The sequence below is a fragment of the Schistocerca americana genome, chromosome 1 (assembly GCF_021461395.2).
Source record: "Schistocerca americana isolate TAMUIC-IGC-003095 chromosome 1, iqSchAmer2.1, whole genome shotgun sequence".
Classification (NCBI taxonomy): domain Eukaryota; kingdom Metazoa; phylum Arthropoda; class Insecta; order Orthoptera; family Acrididae; genus Schistocerca; species Schistocerca americana.
In genome coordinates this window covers 353,691,426-353,711,799 of record NC_060119.1, presented here as the reverse complement: position 1 = coordinate 353,711,799, position 20,374 = coordinate 353,691,426, and the positions used below count along the sequence as shown (strand labels likewise).

At 36.1% G+C, this 20,374-nt stretch overlaps 1 protein-coding gene across 4 annotated transcripts in view; it reads right to left on the bottom strand.

Moving 5' to 3' along the window:
- Positions 1–20,374, bottom strand: part of LOC124599722 (enolase-phosphatase E1-like) — a 259,790-nt gene that overhangs the window by 18,144 nt on the left and 221,272 nt on the right. For all 4 annotated transcript variants that reach the window (XM_047136103.1, XM_047136101.1, XM_047136104.1 and 1 more), the window contains 3 exons: positions 12,405–13,373; positions 11,090–11,165; positions 2,535–3,319 (listed from right to left, as the gene is read on the bottom strand). In XM_047136103.1, coding sequence (XP_046992059.1) covers positions 2,535–3,319; positions 11,090–11,165; positions 12,405–13,373 — 1,830 coding nt within the window. The remainder of the gene's footprint in view (positions 1–2,534; positions 3,320–11,089; positions 11,166–12,404; positions 13,374–20,374) is intronic.

Sequence of the window (20,374 nt, the reverse complement as noted above, 5' to 3'; positions counted from 1 at the left end):
AAGGTAGTTCGCATATAAATTTGTACTACTGTGATGGACAAGGGCTTCATGTCTATCCTGGCTACAATAATGTGTTCATTATGCTGTCCATAGTATCTTAAATGTGTTCCTATTTTTTCATTCATTAGTAAACCTACTCCTGCATTATCCATATTTGATTTTGTGTTTAGAACCCTGTATTCATCTGACCAAAAGTCTTGTTCCTCCTGCAACCCAAACATCAGTAATTCCCACTATATCTAACTTAAACCTATCCATTTCCCTTTTTAAATTTTCTAACCCACCTGCTCGATTAAGGGATCTGACATTCCACACTCTGATCCACAGAAAGCCAGTTTTGTTTCTCCTAATAACGACATCCTCCTGAGTAGTCCCTGTCCAGAGATCGAAATGGGGGACTATTTTACCTCCAGCATATTTTATGCAAGAGGATGCCATCATCATTTAACCATGCAGTAAAGTTGCATGTGCACAGGAAAAATTATGGCTTTAGTTTCCCCTTGCTTTCAGCCATTCGCAGTACCAGCACAGCATAGTCATTTTGGTTTATAGGTCAGACCAGTCAATTATCAAGACTGTTTCTCCTGCAACTACTGAAAAGGCTGCTGGCCCTCTTCAGGAACCACACATTTGTCTGGTCTCTCAACAGATACCCCTCCGTTGTGGCTGCAGCTGTGGTACAGCTGCCTGTATCACTAAGTCAAGCAAGCCTCCCCACCAATGGCAAGGTCAATGTTTCATGGGGGGATGGGTGGGATATTATCCTAACAATAGCAAAATTGTGGTAGATTGTTGTTGGGACAATGAACTGAATGTGCTAATTACTATATTAGCCAGAAGTTATCAAAGGAAACCATGGTGGGTGAAATTAGGGTTCCCAATTGGGACTGGAACACAATTTCAATTATATAACTATTATGAAACTTCTTAACTACAAATAACTGTGTTAGTCATTGAAGGAAGAATCTCCAAATATGAAGTGTAAAAATGGCGAGAAATAAATTAAGGGGCTTATTAAAGAGAAATTTGTTAGGACACTGTGGAATAAGCTGATTTTAAATACTGTGTATGCACAGTAATTTCTGTTAAACTTTCTTCTATTATGCCCCATCTGATTTGATCCGTTAAATGAGCTCTTGGTATAGTAACTTTTGAAACATTCCCATTAACATATGCTATCAAAGTTCTTCGCTATATTCTGCTGGTCTTCGGCATTATTTCTGCTGTAATCTCTCTCTCTCTCTCTGTACTGGGGATGATGATTAATTGTGTTCTGTAAAAATAGTGCAACTGCAGATTTTTAACAGCATACATTCCCCTTCATTGTTAAATCTATTTTACACAGTTTGTTTGTGATTTTTTTCACCTGTGATTGTTAATCATATTTCAGTGCTGACTTATTTTGAAAGACTGCACTTTTCCTAAAGGAAAGGAAGATTATTGTTTAATATCGCGTAAGTAACAATGGCACTGAAGATGGGAAACACACTTGAACTGGACAAGAACAGTGAAAGAAATAGCCTATGTCATTCAGAAAGGAACCAGACTGGCAGTCTGGCCTTGGCAGCCAGAGACTGTGGTCATATCAGTTGCATTTGTCTAATTCCGAAGTTTTTTTGTGCCTCTCTGTGACTCAGCATCTTCGCTTTATGGCGAGAAACGACTATCCTTTTCATAATATTGTCATTATTGCATCTTGGATTTTCCATAGTGTGTAATGCTTCTTATACTAAAACTGTATGGCTAAAACATAATGAGGTTCTCCTTAATTTACAAGTTCACAATATTTACAAAATTCAAAAACAATGCTATGAAATTACCATGTGTCTTCAGAAGTAAAGTTTATATTTTGTTCAGTATGCTGTGTGCTTCCTATGGTCTACCATTACAGAAAGAAGCAAACCATATCCATTCACAAACAAACAGTCAAGCTGTTTATTTTTTTAAATGGGTAAGGAGTTTCCTGCATTTCAGTACATTCTGAACATTTTCTTTAAAATGTAATATTTTACAGAGTTAAATATTTATGCACCACTCTGTGTTCAAACCCACACTTCAATTATGACTGAATAACTATTTGTTTAAAGTAGTGTGCTCCTGCACAAGCATATGTGTCCACATGCGCGTGCACCCACACCCACCCACCCACACACACACACACACACACACACACACACACACACACACACACACAAAAGAAAAGAAGAAGAGAGAGGCAAAGCGGAGAAAACCTTTCATACGTTAAGCCAGTCAGCACTAGTAATATATACTTCCTTGTTCCTTTAGTTCATATCATTTTAATTATGTATAAAAAGTGATAGTGTGATAACAATACATACAAAAATTAACAAAATAAATATACACAGTTGCACTATGTCTAAAATAGTTAAGTATACATTGTAATAAATCACAGCCAATTGTTAAGGAAATGCCAAAATAGCCTGCTTTCTGCATTTTTATAAAATGACAGGTAATTTCTAGTTCATGTTTAATATTAATTAATGAAATTGTATTTAGTTTTGTGTCGTGTATACCTTGTCGTTCATATCTGAGTATGGATAGTTTACAAGACTGCTAGTTGCTCCTGGTGTCAACAGGGGAGCTGTAGTAATTTCAGCAAGTTGTGCTAGAAGAATATTTAGATCATTAGAGTTCCTGTTATTCAGTTCTTGAATGTGCCTCTCATTCTTCTGATCAGCAGGTAACTCTAAACTCAGAGACTTATCCTGCAATGAGTCACGAGATATGATGTATTCTTTGTCACTTGAGAGACAGCTCATTAAACTGTCTTGTTGAAAATTGTCTTCTTCCTCTTTCTTTGAGTCTTCTCTACTTGTATCCATCATACCATAGTCCCCATCTAGTTGTTCCTCTCTCACATCAGTCCTCGTGAATGGTATTTTATGTGAAGGTGACACTGGTATTATTAACTGTTGTTCTCCAGGCTGAAAGTTTAGTTCATGTGAGTCCATTTTATCCAAACTTGTCTTTGACTTCTTGTCAACCTTACTATATAAGTGGCTAAGACTGGGCATAGAATCAGAATCCTCTTTCTTCACGTCTTCATCAGGTGACTGCAACAACTTAAGGTGATGTAACTCTGGGTTCCACTCACCACCCCTTTCTGCTGCCTGCCACTTGCTCTTAAGTAGTGCAAAGCCTTGAGGAGTGCCAAGCAGTGAGTCCTGCTGTTCTTGACTAAGTGTTAATTTGTTGCTATCACCATCCACAGGTGAATTGTTTGTAGGAACATCATGCCATGGAGAACTTGATCGTCTCTCAATACTTCGGCGTGGGGGCAGACTGGGAGGGCTGCTCTCTAAAACACAGTAACAAATAAAACATAAACTAGACTCACCAAATGTAATAATGTATTTACTATATTTAGTCACAACTCCTCTGCATATCAAATAATCAAAGAGTAATTACAGAAGCATTTATATAAATCAGTATACTGAAGCAGCTCATTATGGTGTTAACTGAAGAATAAATGTGAAAGATTAAAAAGTTAAAAAGCTAGTTATACAGGTAACAGAATGAAAGTGCGACCCACAAAATGGTTCAAATGGCTCTGAGCACTATGGGACTTAACATCTGAGGTCATCAGTCCCTTAGAACTTAGAACTACTTAAACCTAACCAACCTAAGGACATCACACACATCCATGCCCGAGGCAGGATTCGAACCTGCAACTGTAGTGAGTGCAATCCTCCCACATTAGTAATTACACATTACAAGAATGTTGTGATCCTCTTAATTCTTCATTGAATCCTGTCATCCTGTTATTTCTTCATCAAAGAATCTCGAAATTACCAGAAAGACATGATGAACAGATAAATAAATGTGAACTAAATTGTTACAGGTGATTGCATATAAATAAGATTTAAGAAAAACTGCCTGAGAGTTAGTATTTCATGAGTCATATCTGGCTGTGTACCATCCTTAATCTTGAAAAATGGCTGGATGGTGCATGGAATTGACATCAAATATCTGACAGTATTCCTCAAGTCTCCAAGAAGTTAATCTGTTGTTGTTGTTGTGGTCTTCAGTCCTGAGACTGGTTTGATGCAGCTCTCCATGCTACTCTATCCTGTGCAAGCTTCTTCATCTCCCAGTACCTACTGCAACCTACATCCTTCTGAATCTGCTTAGTGTATTGATCTCTTGGTCTCCCTCTACGATTTTTACCCTCCACGCTGCCCTCCAATGCTAAATTTGTGATCCCTTGATGCCTCAAAACACGTCCTACCAACCGATCCCTTCTTCTAGTCAAGTTGTGCCACAAACTTCTCTTCTCCCCAATCCTATTCAATACCTCCTCATTAGTTACGTGATCTACCCACCTTATCTTCAGCATTCTTCTGTAGCACCACATTTCGAAAGCTTCTATTCTCTTCTTGTCCAAACTGGTTATCGTCCATGTTTCACTTCCATACATGGCTACACTCTATACAAATACTTTCAGAAACGACTTCCTGACACTTAAATCTATACTCGATGTTAACAAATTTCTCTTCTTCAGAAGTTAATCTAGCCCTTTCTAAATTGACCTAAATACCAACACTGACAGTGCCAATTGATGTATTTACAAAAACAGAAAAAAATGAATTCATAAATGAAATTGGAAAGGTAAACATAAGAATTCTGTATAATTTCTGAGGTCATAATAATTTTTTATTTTGACAGGTAATTGTAATGACTACAAATGAAAGTGAAAACAAGTTGTTAACATGCAACCTGGAATATCTTGCTCTAAAATACACTGTTTATCCAATCTCAAAAATTAAAGTGGAAATTACCAACATCTCGAGTACTATTTCATTGTAAACAAATATGGTGAAACTGTGTCTGTGTAAAACTAATACAGGTTTTATGTGTTTATTTCTCTCTCTCTCTCTCATCTTTTTTTCTTTTTAATTATAAAAAAGCCAGCAACTGAATTATTTAGTTCTCTGGGATATATTTTCACAGGCAAAATGTACTTTAACTGGCACAACATTTGTAAGCAAACTGTAACTGCATTTGTTATTCATATAAGGCAGTGCCATAAAAACACCCACTTCAGATTTTACTGTTTGATAAATTTGCCTATCTTCTGCTACCACTGCCCACTTGTCAGATCTGTTTGCCATGCCATTTTCACCCTCAACTGATACCTCTCATGTTCTGGTTCCCTCCAGGCACACTACATAATTTGCTCCAGACATCTCTTAGGCACCTGAATGTTAACAAAGGTACTGAACATATTCCCTAACTTTTAAACACTTACAAGCTATGAAATGTATTTACATAACTCTCTTGATGATGTGATGCAACACAGTTCATTACAATGGGGAATCCAGTCATAACCTTAATGGACTACCTGGGTATGTGTATTCCACACAGAAGTCAAAGTCTTGAAGTGTCTCATTTTCTAATCTAATTCCCTCAGCATCACCCGACTTAATTCGACTACATTCCATTATCCGTGTTTTGCTTTTGTTGATGTTCATCTTATACCCTCCTTTCAAGACACTGTCCATTCCGTTCAACTGCTCTTCCAAGTCCTTTGCTGTCTCTGACACAATTACACTGCCATCAGCAAATCTCAAAGTTTTTATTTCTTCTCCATGGATTTTAATTCCTACTCCAATTTTTTCTTTTGTTTCCTTCACTGCCTGCTCAATATACAGATTGAATAACATTGGGGATAAGCTACAACCCTGTCTCACTCCCTTCTCAACCACTGCTTCCCTTTCATGCCACTTGACTCTCATAAATGTCATTTGGTTTCTGTACAAATTTTAAATAGCCTTTCGCTCCGTGTATTTTACCCCTGCCACCTTCAGAATTTGAAAGAGAGTATTCTAGTCAACATTGTCAAATGCTTTCTCTAAGTCTACAAATGCTAGAAATGTAAGTTTGCCTTTCCTTAATCTATCTTCTAAGATAAGTTGTAGGGTCAGTCTTGCCTCATGTGTTGCAACATTCTACGGAATGCAAACTGATCTTCCCTGAGGTCAGTTTCTACCAATTTTTCCATTCATCTGTAAAGAATTTCTGTTAGTATTTTGCAGCCATGACTTATTAAACTGATAGTTTGGTAATTTTCAAACCTGTCAACACCTGCTTTTTTTGGGATTGGAATTATTATATTCTTTTAGAAATCTGAAGGTATCTCATCTGTCTCATACACCTTGCTCACCAGATGGTAGAGTTTTGTCATGGCTGCCTCTCCCAAGGCTATCAGTAGATCTAATGGAATGCTGTGTACTCCCTGGGCCTTGTTTTGACTTAGGTCTTTCAGTGCTCTGCCAAATTCTTCATGCGGTATTATATCTCCCATTTCATCTTTATCTAGGTCCTCTTCCATTTCCGTAATATTGCCGTCAAGTACGTCACCCTTCTATATATCCTCTATGTACTCCTTCCACCTTTTCGCTTTTCCCTTCTTTGCTTAGGACTGGTTTTCCATCTGAGCTCTTGATATTAATGCAGGTGGTTCTCTTTTCTCCAGAGGTCTCTCTAATTTTCCTGTAGGCAATATCTATCTTACCCTAGAGATATATGCTTCTACATCCTTACATTTGTTCTCTAGCCATCCATGCTTAGCCATTTTGCACTTTCTGTCGATCTTATTTTTGAGACATTCGTATTCCTTTTTGCCTGCTTCATTTACTGCATTTTTATATTTTATCGTTTCATCAATTAAATTCAATATCTCTTCTGTTACCCACAGATTTCTTCTAGCCCTCATCATTTTAACTACTTGATCCTCTACTGCCTTCACTATTTCATCTCTCAAAAGTACCCACTCTTATTCTGCTGTATTCCTTTCCCCCATATTTGTCAATTGTTCCCTAATGCTCTCTCTGAAACTCTTTATAGCCTCTGTTTGTTTCAGTTTATCCAGGTCCCACCTGCTTAAATTCCCACTTTTTGCAGTTTCTTCAGTTTTAATCTACAAGTCGTAAGCAATAAATTGTGATTAGAGTCCATATCTATCCCTGGAAACGTCATACAAGTTAAAACCTGGTTCCTAAATCCCTGTCATACCATTATGTAATCTATCTGAAACCTTCCAGTGACTCCAGGTCTCTTCCATGTATACAACCTTCTTTCATGATTCTTAAACCAAGTGTTAGCTATGATTATGTTATACTCTGTGCAAAATTCTACCAGGCAGCTTCCTCTTTCATTTCTTATCTCCAGTCCATATTCACCAACTACTTTTTCTTCTCTTCCTTTGCCTACTATCGAATTCCAGTCTCCAATGAGTGTTAAATTTTCATTTCCCCATCTGTGGAACTAGTTGGTCCTCCTGCTGCCGAACTTCACTAATTTCCTGTATGTCTAACTGTACCCTATCCATTTCCCTTTTTAAATTTTCTAACTTACCTGCTTAAGGGATCTTACATTCCCTGCTCCAATCCATAGAACACCAGTTTTGTTTCTCTGATAATTACGTCCTCCTGAGTAGCTCCCACCCGGAGACCTGAATGGGGGACTATTTTACCCCTGGAATATTTTACCCAAGAGGACACCATTATCCTAGAGCAGCTAAAATATTATGGTGTCACAGATATTGCTAAGAAATCTTTTTCATCCCACCCAAGAAAAAGGATGCAGAATGTTGCATTATGTAACTCTGAGTGTACACTGTCATTGTCTTCAGAATGCATAATAATCACTACAGGTGTATTGCAATTTCAGTGGTGCCAGCTTGGATATCAATGTCCTGACAGCTGTGTCAAGTGATACTGCTGGGCCATACAGGGAGTGCTGCTGTCGCTGCACTGCCTGAGGTGGAAGGACACTCACCACAGCCATGGAATTTTGGGCCTGAGTTGGACACACATGTTCAGGACTGTGGCTAGGTAAAGGACTGTAGTTTTACCTGACAGTCAACTTGGAAGTGTTGACAAATGTGGTGGGTCTCCACCACAACAGTTATGTATATTCTGTGCCGATTTTGTTGTGTAGGTATCAGCAAAGCTTCTTTTGAGGAAATTTTGGAGCAGTATTGTATTGTTATTAGAATTTGAACAAATATTTTATTTGCTTAAGGCACCTGATATTGTTTGTTCAAGAAATGTGGTGTCTATTAAATATTATGGAACATAGTGCATGTAATCAACTCAGACCTGCCACTTCCCTGCTGCCACTTCATGCCACAAAAGGGACCACTCTCTATCATCTGTGATTGCATCAAGCAGTCTAAACTCTGAAGTAATGGATGTCTGGTCAAAACAAAAACCTACGCATCTTACCTTTATGTAGCCAGCAGTGAAGTGGATTACATCAAATGCCTTTAATGAGATTGTCAGTGGAAGTTTAGTATAAAGTTTATACTATGTTTGAAGGAATTCAATTTCTAACACAAGCTGCTTTTAGTGAATAATGCTTTATTGATAACAATTGATCATCAGGAGCTGTTATTCTCAGATCAACCTACATAACAGAAGGACTACCATAAGAAATAACAGAAGTGGGTGATTAATTTTATGTTAATGACAACTGGAACAGTAATATCAAGAAAACTCAATATAATAAAAACATCTTAGTTGGATATAGTGATTTTGTTCTTTATGTTGTACAACAAAACTGTTTTGTTATAATGACAAACTGTAAGATGCAATATTTGTACTGTTCAGTTGTGCTTGGTTTAGGCAAATGTTACTGTCATGACCAGATGTTCAGTTCTGTTATTTTAAGTAAATGTGGTTTTTATCAGATACTTTGTTTCAGATGAATCATGAGACGTATCCATTCTCTCACATACAAGTCACTCTAAAATATTATACATTGGGCTCTGTGACAGAGGTCATATTACAATCACTAGGCAGTATACTCTTTGAAATGAACATCTTGTAACAGTTTTGTTGTCATGCTTTGCATCAGAAGCCCCATTTGCAAATGTTAGACCTATCGATGTATGTCATACAGATCTGTGTTGTTATGTCATGTCGAGAACATATGACACCAGTATAGAAGGTACTCTATCATTTTATGTAGCATGTATACTGTGCACAAATCAGGTTTTTTTAATGTGTTTCATTTTCATTTTATTAAGATTATGGATCATACGACACTAGTCCTATGACCTAATGTGGGTTCGTTTTCCACACATATGTAGTGCAATGCATACACATGCTGGCACTTTTCTTTCCAGTTTTGATGCAAATTGTCTTGACAAAGACAACTGTTGACTTGAATATGTCATTTTACATGTCATCCTATCCTGTCAAGACATTTTTATTATAATATATTTTTATGTGAGTACTTATACTCCATTTTCCTGACATTACTGTTATGACAGTCATTTACTTAAAAATAATTGTACACATCCATTTTTCTTGTGATATTTTTTTTGTTATGTAGGTTGACTTGAAAATGGCACTTCCTACCAAAACTAATCATAAATAAAGCATTATTCACTAAAATCAGCTCAAGATAGTAACATGAATTTCTTCAAATATATTATGTACAAGGGCACGATGAAAAGTTCTTGATCTGGCAGTAACAGACTGAACCTATTACATCAAATATGTAATTTTTACCAGACATATTCCTTTTTAGGGTCAAGGCAATTTCACCAACCTTTTTCCAATTTACCAACATTTCCTATTAGATTTTTAATTCTGTAAAGTCTGCTAAGTACCCACCTAGGTCTGTTCCTCTTCTTCAATCAATTTGAAAATTTTTCAGCTATAAATTTCTTTAGAAGCAGGAACAAGTAATTAGAAGGTGCCAAATAGACGAAGTTGACAGGTTCATATTTCAGAACCTTCTGGTATGTAAGTAAATTTGTTCCTTTGTAATCCAGGCTTATTTTCATACACTTCTTCATACATTTGATTCAGCAGACTTGCATAATATTTACTCTCTTTATTACTTGCAAGGTAATCAATACCACAAAACACAGGCCATAATTTTTGTGCAAATGAAATTAACTTCACATTTTTTGACAAAGGATCATTGCTTTCCACTCACTAATCTGTTATTTTGTTACTGTCATGAAGTGGTCTCATACACAGTAGCAAATCAGTGATCACTTGACTGTTTTGGAACAATCATATTTGTATTGAGCTGCCAATTTTAAATCTATAAAAAATTTCCATTCACAAAAACCTAGAATTTTGATCGTGATATTCCAGCTTATCCATTAATACTTAAAGTATCAGTATACATAAAACTATTTCACAGACTGAGTTGACACTTTTGTTTTTGATCAGTAACTACCAATGTGACAAAAACAATATTTTATTGATCTGAATGTTTTATCTGCATCTACTGTAGCACTTTTCTCCTTATCCTTGTAATAATATTTTTATTAGTAAACCATTTGGTTAAGATCAAGAAAATAACTTAAGAGTCTATGGATGAAACCCCAGTTGACCCTATGATTTTTATGACATTTAACATAACTTTTATTCTGATGAAGCACTTAAAGCATGACTAGCACACAATTTTTCAGATCCTATTTAAAGTGTGATCCTAATCATCCTGCCTCCATCCCTCTCAAAAGGTTGAGCAAACAGATTTTCAGCTTAAAGGCAGGCAAGAATGTGCAATGTCCAACAGTGCTATTTCTTTGGAGTATCACGTGAATTACTATATTGATGGCTGCTCTACTTGTTTTTTAAAGTGTGATAATGACTGCTACCCACTGAAATTTCATTTAAGAATTCAAATGTTAAATGTGAAGGAAAAATTGTGCCTTCGTCTCTGGATAAAAATATAGTTGATGTATTTGTGGAGCTCATATTTCACAAAAAAGAATCATAAAAAAGTTTTGCTTAATTATTCATGCATGGTAGTCATTCATCAAAATGCTATCATTCAAATTCCCTTTACATCTGTACTAGTTGTCCAGGTATTTAAATACAGCTAGTTGCCCAGGTATTTAAATACAGCTATGCATCCACTCCCACACCACACAGCATCTGGTCATGTGCTTAATGTTTGTGTACTTTAGTAAAAGAAACACCTGACAGAAAAGTGTAAATGTTGATCAAGTTATTCCTTGGGTGAGAAACTGTCTAACTGTAATTTATCACATGTAATTCTTGCCATTTAAGTTTTTAGAACAATCCTGGGAAAGACAAACCTGATGATTTTTCAGTGTGCTCATCGTCTGGAATACCATTATTGCCTTTATTGTCTGCATTAGATGTTTCAGCATCCTGAAAGAAACACCTTCATATTACATGCATTATATTGTATAAGCACTGCAGATGTCTTTCTTTCTGTGTTACTAACAGTTAATGTAATTACTACTACATTACATATCAATTAAAAGTGAGTATTTGTACAAAGTTTCAGCATAAGAGGTTCTGACTGATTGTAAGTATGTTAACAGCTTTTCTTAGGACAACTTAACACAAAAGATTTATTTTTTTCTCACACACTTTACAACACTGTAGTCCCTCATACAACAGTGATAATCATAAGTATTGAATGGAAAATATATAATTATCATGACAAACAACCATATACCTTGAAGATAAAATATTTCTGAGCCTCATTACTCTAAATATCTAATCTATCTTTACATCTCTTCAGCATCTTCAACCTGAATGATGATTTATCACAATAAATGTATACCATGACTTTAACAACTATTGCCCAAGTTATCAACAATAGCTTGCTTGCTGCTTTCTTGTACGTAAACTTTGTAACAGATACACAGCTTATAATCATCACATTAATTCATGTTCTCTCATCTTCTCATAATGCTGACTTGTCCCATATCACTTTGCATCTATGTACCAAAATGATGAAGAGGGTCAATAAAACAATACCATGCAGTACAATACAATATCTTATGAATCCACACTGAAAGTGCCTAACGAACTGCCTAGTTTCTAAGTCCGTCCCATAAGGTAACAGCTGGCTGTCCACTCCAAGATGTTCCCTAACTTTAACTGGGTTTGTGTGTCATGTCCCTGAAATCTATTTTAATGTCCAAACATCACCAGCTGGCTGTGCAGCATCCAGTTTCTCTTCTTGAGTACCTATGGTTTTATTCCAGAAAGAGATATATCTATGTGTATTCATATTAGAAAATGGTATAGAAATGCAGGTAATTCAACACTTTCCAATGAATAGTGTCTGTGACAGTATATGTGGTGCCCACGTGGGGTAACGTACATTTTTTGTTATTAAGAGGCTCTCGAGAACTTGACACCTTAGCAATGCATTGTAGAAGCTAACAGTATGCGGTATGCATTAAAGTTTCTTAACAAGTGGAACGGAAGGGGGACTTTCACAGTAAGTTGAATGAGAACCTATCAGAGAATTTGTAAATGGATAAAATGAACAAACTGTTACCAATTTTTGAACATTCACTGCCACTTGTAATACTCATAAATCAGTGATTTTATCTATCCATTTACATTAAAGTAATTTTAATGTATTCATACCTTGTGGTCATCATAGGTTTTAAGTTTCTGTTGCAGTTCCGTTAAGGTGATACTTGGCAGTAAACTTCTCTTGCAAACTCCTTTGGTTGGTGATACTTCTGACAAATCAGTCTCTGAAACATCAGCAGGAGCAGGTATGGCAGGAGTGCATTCAACGGACTCATATGCAGGTTCTTCAGGTAAATCTGTTATTGCCTGATCTGGACCACTACTTATTTTTTCTGTCTCTGCTTTTTTGCGGTAGTGCCCAAAAACTGATTTAAAGAAACTGCTCTTTCCATTTTTGCTGTTCTTTTCTTTATTTAACGGCTCCTGTTTCAGTTCCTTATTTTTGCTCTTGACCTTTTTAGAATTTTTCTTCTTGAGTTTTGCTTTTTCTTTCCCACTCCCTTGTTTATTTTCATTAAGCCCCACCTCTTCATAACACTCTGCATATTCCAAGTCCTCCTCTGCATCAGAAACATGTTGTTTACGTTTGGAGGGTGAACGTGGAGGTAATTCTGGTTCCAGTATAGGAGGTCTGTTTCCCTGTATTGTTGAAACAGTATGTTGCTCTCTTTCTAAAGAGTCAGTGTGTCTCTGCTCATGTTGTGCCTGTTTTTTTAAACTATCAACTGGAAGTTGTTCATATGCATCATCATCATCATCTTCATCCTCAGATATATTTTTTACCACAGCAGCACTAGATGATATATTTTGTATACTATCACTTTGTGATCTGTGATAGAGTTTATTATCTATGTATGCATATTCAGAGACATAGCTGCCATCTTGGGAAATTCTATTGTCCACTTCTGCACCATTCTCAGTCTCCTGCGCTGCTCGATGGGAAATGCTGTGTCGATGAATGGCAGATTCAAAACTTCCTGTTCCATATGATCGACCTCCCAGTCTATTTATCCGGGCTATAATGCTATCCTTGCTTTCCCCTACAGTTGTTGCACAGTTGTTATTGTCAGCAGTTTGTACCTGAAAATACGGTAGGAGAAGTGTTACAAGCAAGTCTACTCATGTCACAAGTTTAAAAAAATTTTATTTTAAAAATAAAAAGTACTGGAAGTGAATTTAGAATTATACAAAGGAACAAGATGCATACAGAAAAAAATGTAAACTTTGCTGTTATAAGTATGGGAATTTGATGCATTTAAGAATCTTGCTGTTAGTATATGATATGCTAGTTGTATGGAAAGGTAGCAAGATTAATTATGATTTTGTTAACGCCTCGTACCTGTAACTGATGTAAATTGATACTCATTATTTGCCAACATTACTTCTTAACTAATACTATGTGCAGATTCTTCACCCAAATTGTACAAATGGAGAGAGAAAAATGAGTAATCACTGCACCAACAATGCATTCATTGTGTTTGGTGGTGGTGGTGTGGTGATGATTATGATAATGATAATTTAAAGCGTCATCTCATATAGAACAAATTGTTCTATTACTGTGTCACCAAGTTTTTGACAATAATTACCACTGTATTTTGAGGAAAGCAATTTGATCAGATAATCATGAGATTTGATTGCTGTCATGCAGTATGCTTTAGTTTTTTAAGTTTTGTATACTTATTTCCTCTGCCTGCTTCATTTCACTAAAGAAGGATTAAGAGGTTGAATCTGTGGATACTGTAGCCTCAGTAGTGGCCATATAGTAACTCTGGGAGTGTGAGATAGTTTGATTCCATTGAAAGTCAGAGGGACTAAGGTATATTTCTAAAAAGGAAAGGAGTTAAACAATCAGTCACAAATCCAGTATGTATTTTATTGCTGATCTGAATTCCATCTAATGAATAGCTATTCTCGGAGCAAAAATGCAAGATATATACAAGAATCAGTTTTCAAAAAAATGTAAAATAAAAACCACATTGTATAATAATAGTGACAACATTAGTTAACATACTGTTTAAACCAACTCATGTAGACTCTTCAGGGTGGTGACAACATGCTATTGTATGATTTTAAGATGTACCTAGCCAGATTCTAACTGGGGCTGTTGTTCACAGAGCAGTACAAACAGCCGCAGTTTATATCATAAGGGTGGAGCAACACCCTGTATACTAAAATTATCAGTTCAGTTTTTTTAATAATATTGATATTAAAATTAAAAACTGCACCAAGTAATCCTTATCACAATTAATACTTTTGGCATGTAACAGATCACTTGTCAAAACATTACAGTTTACAATGAAATAATGGAAAATGCAATCATCACTAGCTTCAGTGAATTACTTGATAAAATCAAGTTAACATTTGAAGTAGAAATGAACGGTTCCATTAATTTTTTAGATTTGAATATCAGAAATGAAAACTAAAAACAAAGTTTTAGGATCTTTATGAAAAATAGTATTGTAAACTATTACTCAAACCATCCAAGCCAACATAAAAATGCAGTCTTCAGTTTTTTTTTATCAATTGTCTATTCATGCTCCCAGCCTAAAAAGCTGAGCAAGAAACAGAGCTAGATATCATTAAATATGTTAAAGCAAATGATTTTCCTCCCCATTATGTAAGAAAATTTATAGTAAAATTACAACTAAGTACCAACAAGATGTAAGACCTGGTATTAGCAATAAATTGGAAGACAACAATAAATACCTATGTCTGATAATGGTAAAATTAGTGCACAAGCAGCATCAGATTTTAGAAAGCATAAAGTAGTGGTTTCATTCCAAACTACAAATAATCTTGGGCATATTTTAACTAACAGTGTTGACAGAAGCAGTATTTATCATGAATCAGGTGTGTATAAAATTAAATGTTCAGACTGTGACACCTGTTATGTAGGACAGACGGGAAGAAGACTTGAAATCAGATTTGGTGATTTTGTGGCTTTGGATAGGTGAGACATAGTTGAAAAAACTAATTTTGCTGCCCATCTTATTGAGAGCACACTTGGTGTCACATCCTTACAGTCAGATGTGAGACTGCTACATAGATCTGAAAAATGCAGATTTATGGACCTCCTGAAGGAGACAGAGGTTTTTTGCCATCTGAAATCCTCTGGTCTCTGCCTGCTCAGTGAGCAGATGGCGATGAAAAGCAACCATTTTTGGGAGCTTCTTGGTGGCCACCTTTGCATCATAATGCAGGAGGGATGTAGCATGCCTAACAGGTTTCCTTCTTATATAACATTTGGCAGTCCACCAAGTGAGAACAAAATTGATTATTACTTGTGGATGTTATTTGTCTTCTAATTTTATGCTATTATAATACTTGTAAATGTTCTAATGTCAGTTTCATCCATTACATTTTAAACGGATCTCTTAATAGTTCAGGTATAAGGCAATTTGTGTACATCTTTTCTTCTTTGCATCTAAGGCAATGCAACTGAGGTGATGTTTTTACATTAATTAGGATAGGTATGTTATTTTAAAAGATGACACTGAAGAGATAGTCAACAGGCATGACTAGTTACTGAAGGCTGTTATCAAGATAAAATTTTAAAGAAAAAATGTTTTATAGTATTTTAAACTTTTTCCCACCCCTATTTAGCAGGCCAATTTTTCCATTAATTCTGTGTAAACTGTAATGTTTTGACATGTAATCTGTTGCATGACAAAAGTGTTAATTCTAATAAAGTCTACGTGGTTTAGTTTCTAATTTTAATATGAATATTATACAAAAAATTGAGCTGGTAATCTTAGTATAGAATACCCATATGATGTAAGGTGTGGCTGCTTGTACTAATCTGTAAACAACAGCCTCATTTAAAATCTGGCTATGGAGGTGTTCAAATCTTATAGTAACATGTGTTGTCACAAATTTGACAAGCCTACTTTACTTGGTTTAAATGGTATGTTACCTTATGTTGTCACTACTATTACTATTGAACAATGTGGTTTTTATTTTTATTTTACATCTTTCAAATACTGATTCTTGTATTTTAGCACTGAAGATAACTGTTCAACAGTTGAAATCCAGATTTGCAATAAAATACAGATTGGATTTGCAGCTGATTGCTGACCCCATTTCCTTTCTTGGACTGAGTGTGTCTCCATGCACACACATGTCCATGTGTACAAGAGTGTGATAACCATGCTGTGAAGAAAAATTTGAGCTTGGTTTGTACAAACCAAACTGAATGTCAATTCTGCAGCTTTTGCACATGTATCTATCAGTATGGTGTTTCCTAATAAATGGAGACTTCCTCTGGTTGATCATTCATTTTGGAAATCTTCTGTATTAAACATGATTTTAGTCAGGGTGAGAATTTCAGAGGTATATGTAACATAATACAGTGGGAGTCATTAAAACAAAGACACATTATTTTAAATAATGAAGGTAATGACTCACCCATTAGCCTCATAAGCACTAAAATCTTTACAACTTTTCTGACAAATCCTTTCTTGAGCTAGAGCACATTACAAATACACACACACACACACACACACACACACACACACACACACACCTCTGTGCTGGCCTATTACACTGTACCAGGACTGCAATTCTGCATCTAGACTGAGGTGAATGGTTGTTTTGGGTGGAGTGGGTGAGTCAAGAAGGTGGGAAGTGGGAGGAAGTATTGGGGAACAGTAACTGATGGCTGGGAGGAAGGCAACATGTGCATGCGATAAGAATGCCGAGGGTGGGCCAGTAAATACAAAGGAATGCAACACAAGCACTGGCAACGGTCCATTTGTGCAATCCATGATGATGACCATGTGGAAGAGCAGACAGAGGAAATGGTAGACAACAGGAGGAAGAAAATGCAAGGAAAATGGCGTGGGAGTAGGATGAATGAAGTAAGAGAAGAAAGATTAGGTTTTAGCATTCCATCGACAAAGAAGTCATTAGAGACAGAGCACAACCTGGAATTGTTGCAAGATTGGGGAAGGAAAACAGCTGTGTCCTTTCAAAGAAACCACCCCAGCATTTGCCTAGAACAATTTCAGCAAATGGGGATGGTGGGATGAATATTTGAATCTTCGCCCTTCCAGAATGAGTCCAGTATGCTAATTACTGCTCTACGTTACTCAATGTGACTATTTGGGGAACATGATTTTAAAAATTTTATTTTCATGCAACAAACAAAATTCTGTTTGCATTTTTAAGACTATTTTGAAAGTTGAGTGAACTATGCACTACTTGTGAAAGAAAAAGATTGATTTTTTGCAGCTGTTGAAGATGCTCTGTTGATGCTGACCATAAAGGCCACAAAGACATTATTTACAGTCACTGTACATCCGTAGAAAGGAAGGAAGGAAGGTAGAATCAAATCATGACTAAAAATACAAAATTAATCCACTGAATTTGGAAGTTGTCTCATGGCAAACGCCAAGATCCTAAGAAAACTATTCTTCATCTATCCTGCTTAGACTCCCTGACAAACATTCTATAAACTTTTATTTTTAATATTATTTTCTCTCTTCATACATTGTATGCAAATGACTTTAACAAATCTTTACACTGTGCAAAGATCATGCTAGATAGTTCTCATTTAGTATGCTGGATATTTTGCAGTTGTTGTTTAGTAGCATACTGAGTATCTGGTAATCTACATGTGGAATGTGGTACAAATGGAACAAAATACAAAATAATCACAGGTTAAGCTATTAACATGCATCTCCCCCGCTCCCCCCTCCCTCGCTCGCTCACACACACACACACACACACACACACACACACACACTTATAGTACTGCATGTTCAGAAATTCTACTATAGAGTGGTGAATGGTGAATTATTTTTATGACTGGATACTTCACTCCTACTCTGCTTCATTAAGGCTATTAATGATTTGCTTATGACATTTTAGCTTTGCTAGAAAGTATCTCGCATTCACAAACTCTCATAAAGCCATGATAGAGTACATACAATATTACTTGGCCCCTAGCTGCACAGATGGCACAGTAGTGGAGGGGACAATGGTAGTGGTGGGGGCCCCCTTGCCAATAGGATACTGCAGTAGGGGAAGTGTACTTCTACGGTTTAAGCCTTCACGCAAATGCCTATCTCACAGACCTCCTAAGCTATAGCTAGCAAGTCTGTAAATGATTGTATTCACATGATATACCAGGATGATCAATAATTTGAAAAATCAAACATTATTATTAAAAACAACAATTTAGGAAAAGACAGATTGCTACTTACCATAAAGAAGACACATTAAATTGGAGACAGATGCAATTAAAAGACACTTACATAAAGCTTTGTCTCACAGCTTTCATCAGTAAAAGTGACACACACACACCATTCATATACACAAGCAAGAACACACCATGCACACATGGCATCCAGCATCTTGGGCAGGAATTACACTGAAATCCTAACAGAAGGAATGATTTATTTTCCCCTGACTTTTTATCTTTATCTTGTTGACATGATAAAATTAGTTTCTTTTGCAAAAGCACTGTGGTGTTTACACAGTTTCACCTCACTAACAGCCCAGTGCTATTAGAACTGTGACAGAATCCTGAAACAGTATTTTATTAAACAGGCAAATGATGACAAGTGAGGTCAATAGCTCATGTTAACTACATGAGAAAATACTCTCTGCTTTGTGTGCAATCAGTTGTCTCAAATTCATTTCAGCATCACAAACCATTTATGAGACATGAGGGATGTTATGAATATTTCACCTTCTATTGCTTGCACAGGCAATCAGAAATGAGAGCACTACATACAATCCATTTTCTCGAGGTTGAAGACAGATATAAATCTTGTCTCAAATTTAAAGAAAAATGCCATATGTTATCTACATTTTGTATGCAACAATATATGGTCTAATGTCCACCAACTGCAAAAGCATGGTGACCTATATTTTCCATTGCAAACTATTAAAATTTCAAGCAGTATCTTACTTAATACAGAAATATCAAAATAAGTATAACTGTTAATGAAATGTTAGCCAATTCATCATGAAGATGACAAATGAGGTTATGAGATATGAGAGAATCACTTTTTTACCAAATTTGTTTGAGAAAAATTGCAGTGCAGCCGCTGAGTACAGGCTTCCATTCCAACGGTATAACTGAGGTGGGGGAGGATGCTTCTTAATACATAACATATGAAATGCACAGCTCAGTAGGTGATAGCAAACAGAGCCAGTTGCCCCTTCAGAACAGAAGGGCAGACTTGCCCAGCACCGAGAACGACAATGAGTTTCTGCACATGAGCCAAGTTATCTTGTCTGAGCTCTTAACAGCTGCTATCTCTTGAGCTCTTGATTCAATTTCAGTTGTTATGTAGTTTTCAGTGGTTAGTAGAGTGCCAAGATTATTCAATACATTGTTCTTTGGAAGACAGAACTCCTCCCTTTTAACTGTGCTCCATTAATAATCATTTTACATTTTCAATTATTACTTTGTTAATAACATTATTTAATAAAACTGGAGATAGTGAAACCTCTTACTGAGTTCATGTTTTGACCTCAACATTTTCAGATATTTTACTTGCAACTTTTATTTTTGATTTTTGATTTAATGTGCAAAATTTGATTAAATTTAACAGTTTGTTAGCAATAACAAGTTACTACATGCATTTCTCTATTAATACCATCACTGTCAAAGGATACATTTTATTTAAAAATCAATGAAAAGTATATGTACATCTTAGATCAAATTTGAATTAATTTTCTCCCAACAATTTTCACACATAAATATTGTCAGTTTAGCTAGGCCTAATATGCTGTAACAACCGTGCAGGAAATCAGGCTACCAGATGACGGCTCAGTTCAAGAGGAAAATTACACATTTATCTGGGAGGGAGAAGACACTGCCAGCCCCAAACAACACAGTGTTGGCTTTGCTGTTTGAAATGATCTATTGTGCACCACTGAAAGTGTGATTGGGAGAATAGAATGCATTTTGACTTTGCATCTGTCAACCAGCAGCAGACCAACGACACTGACAGCTGTGCTTACCTCAACTGACAGAAGACGAAGTCATTGTTACTGTTATGTTTGGCACTACATTTGGTACTTCAAAAGTGAAATTCCAGAATTGGTTTTTCGAGAATACTGATGTCTTG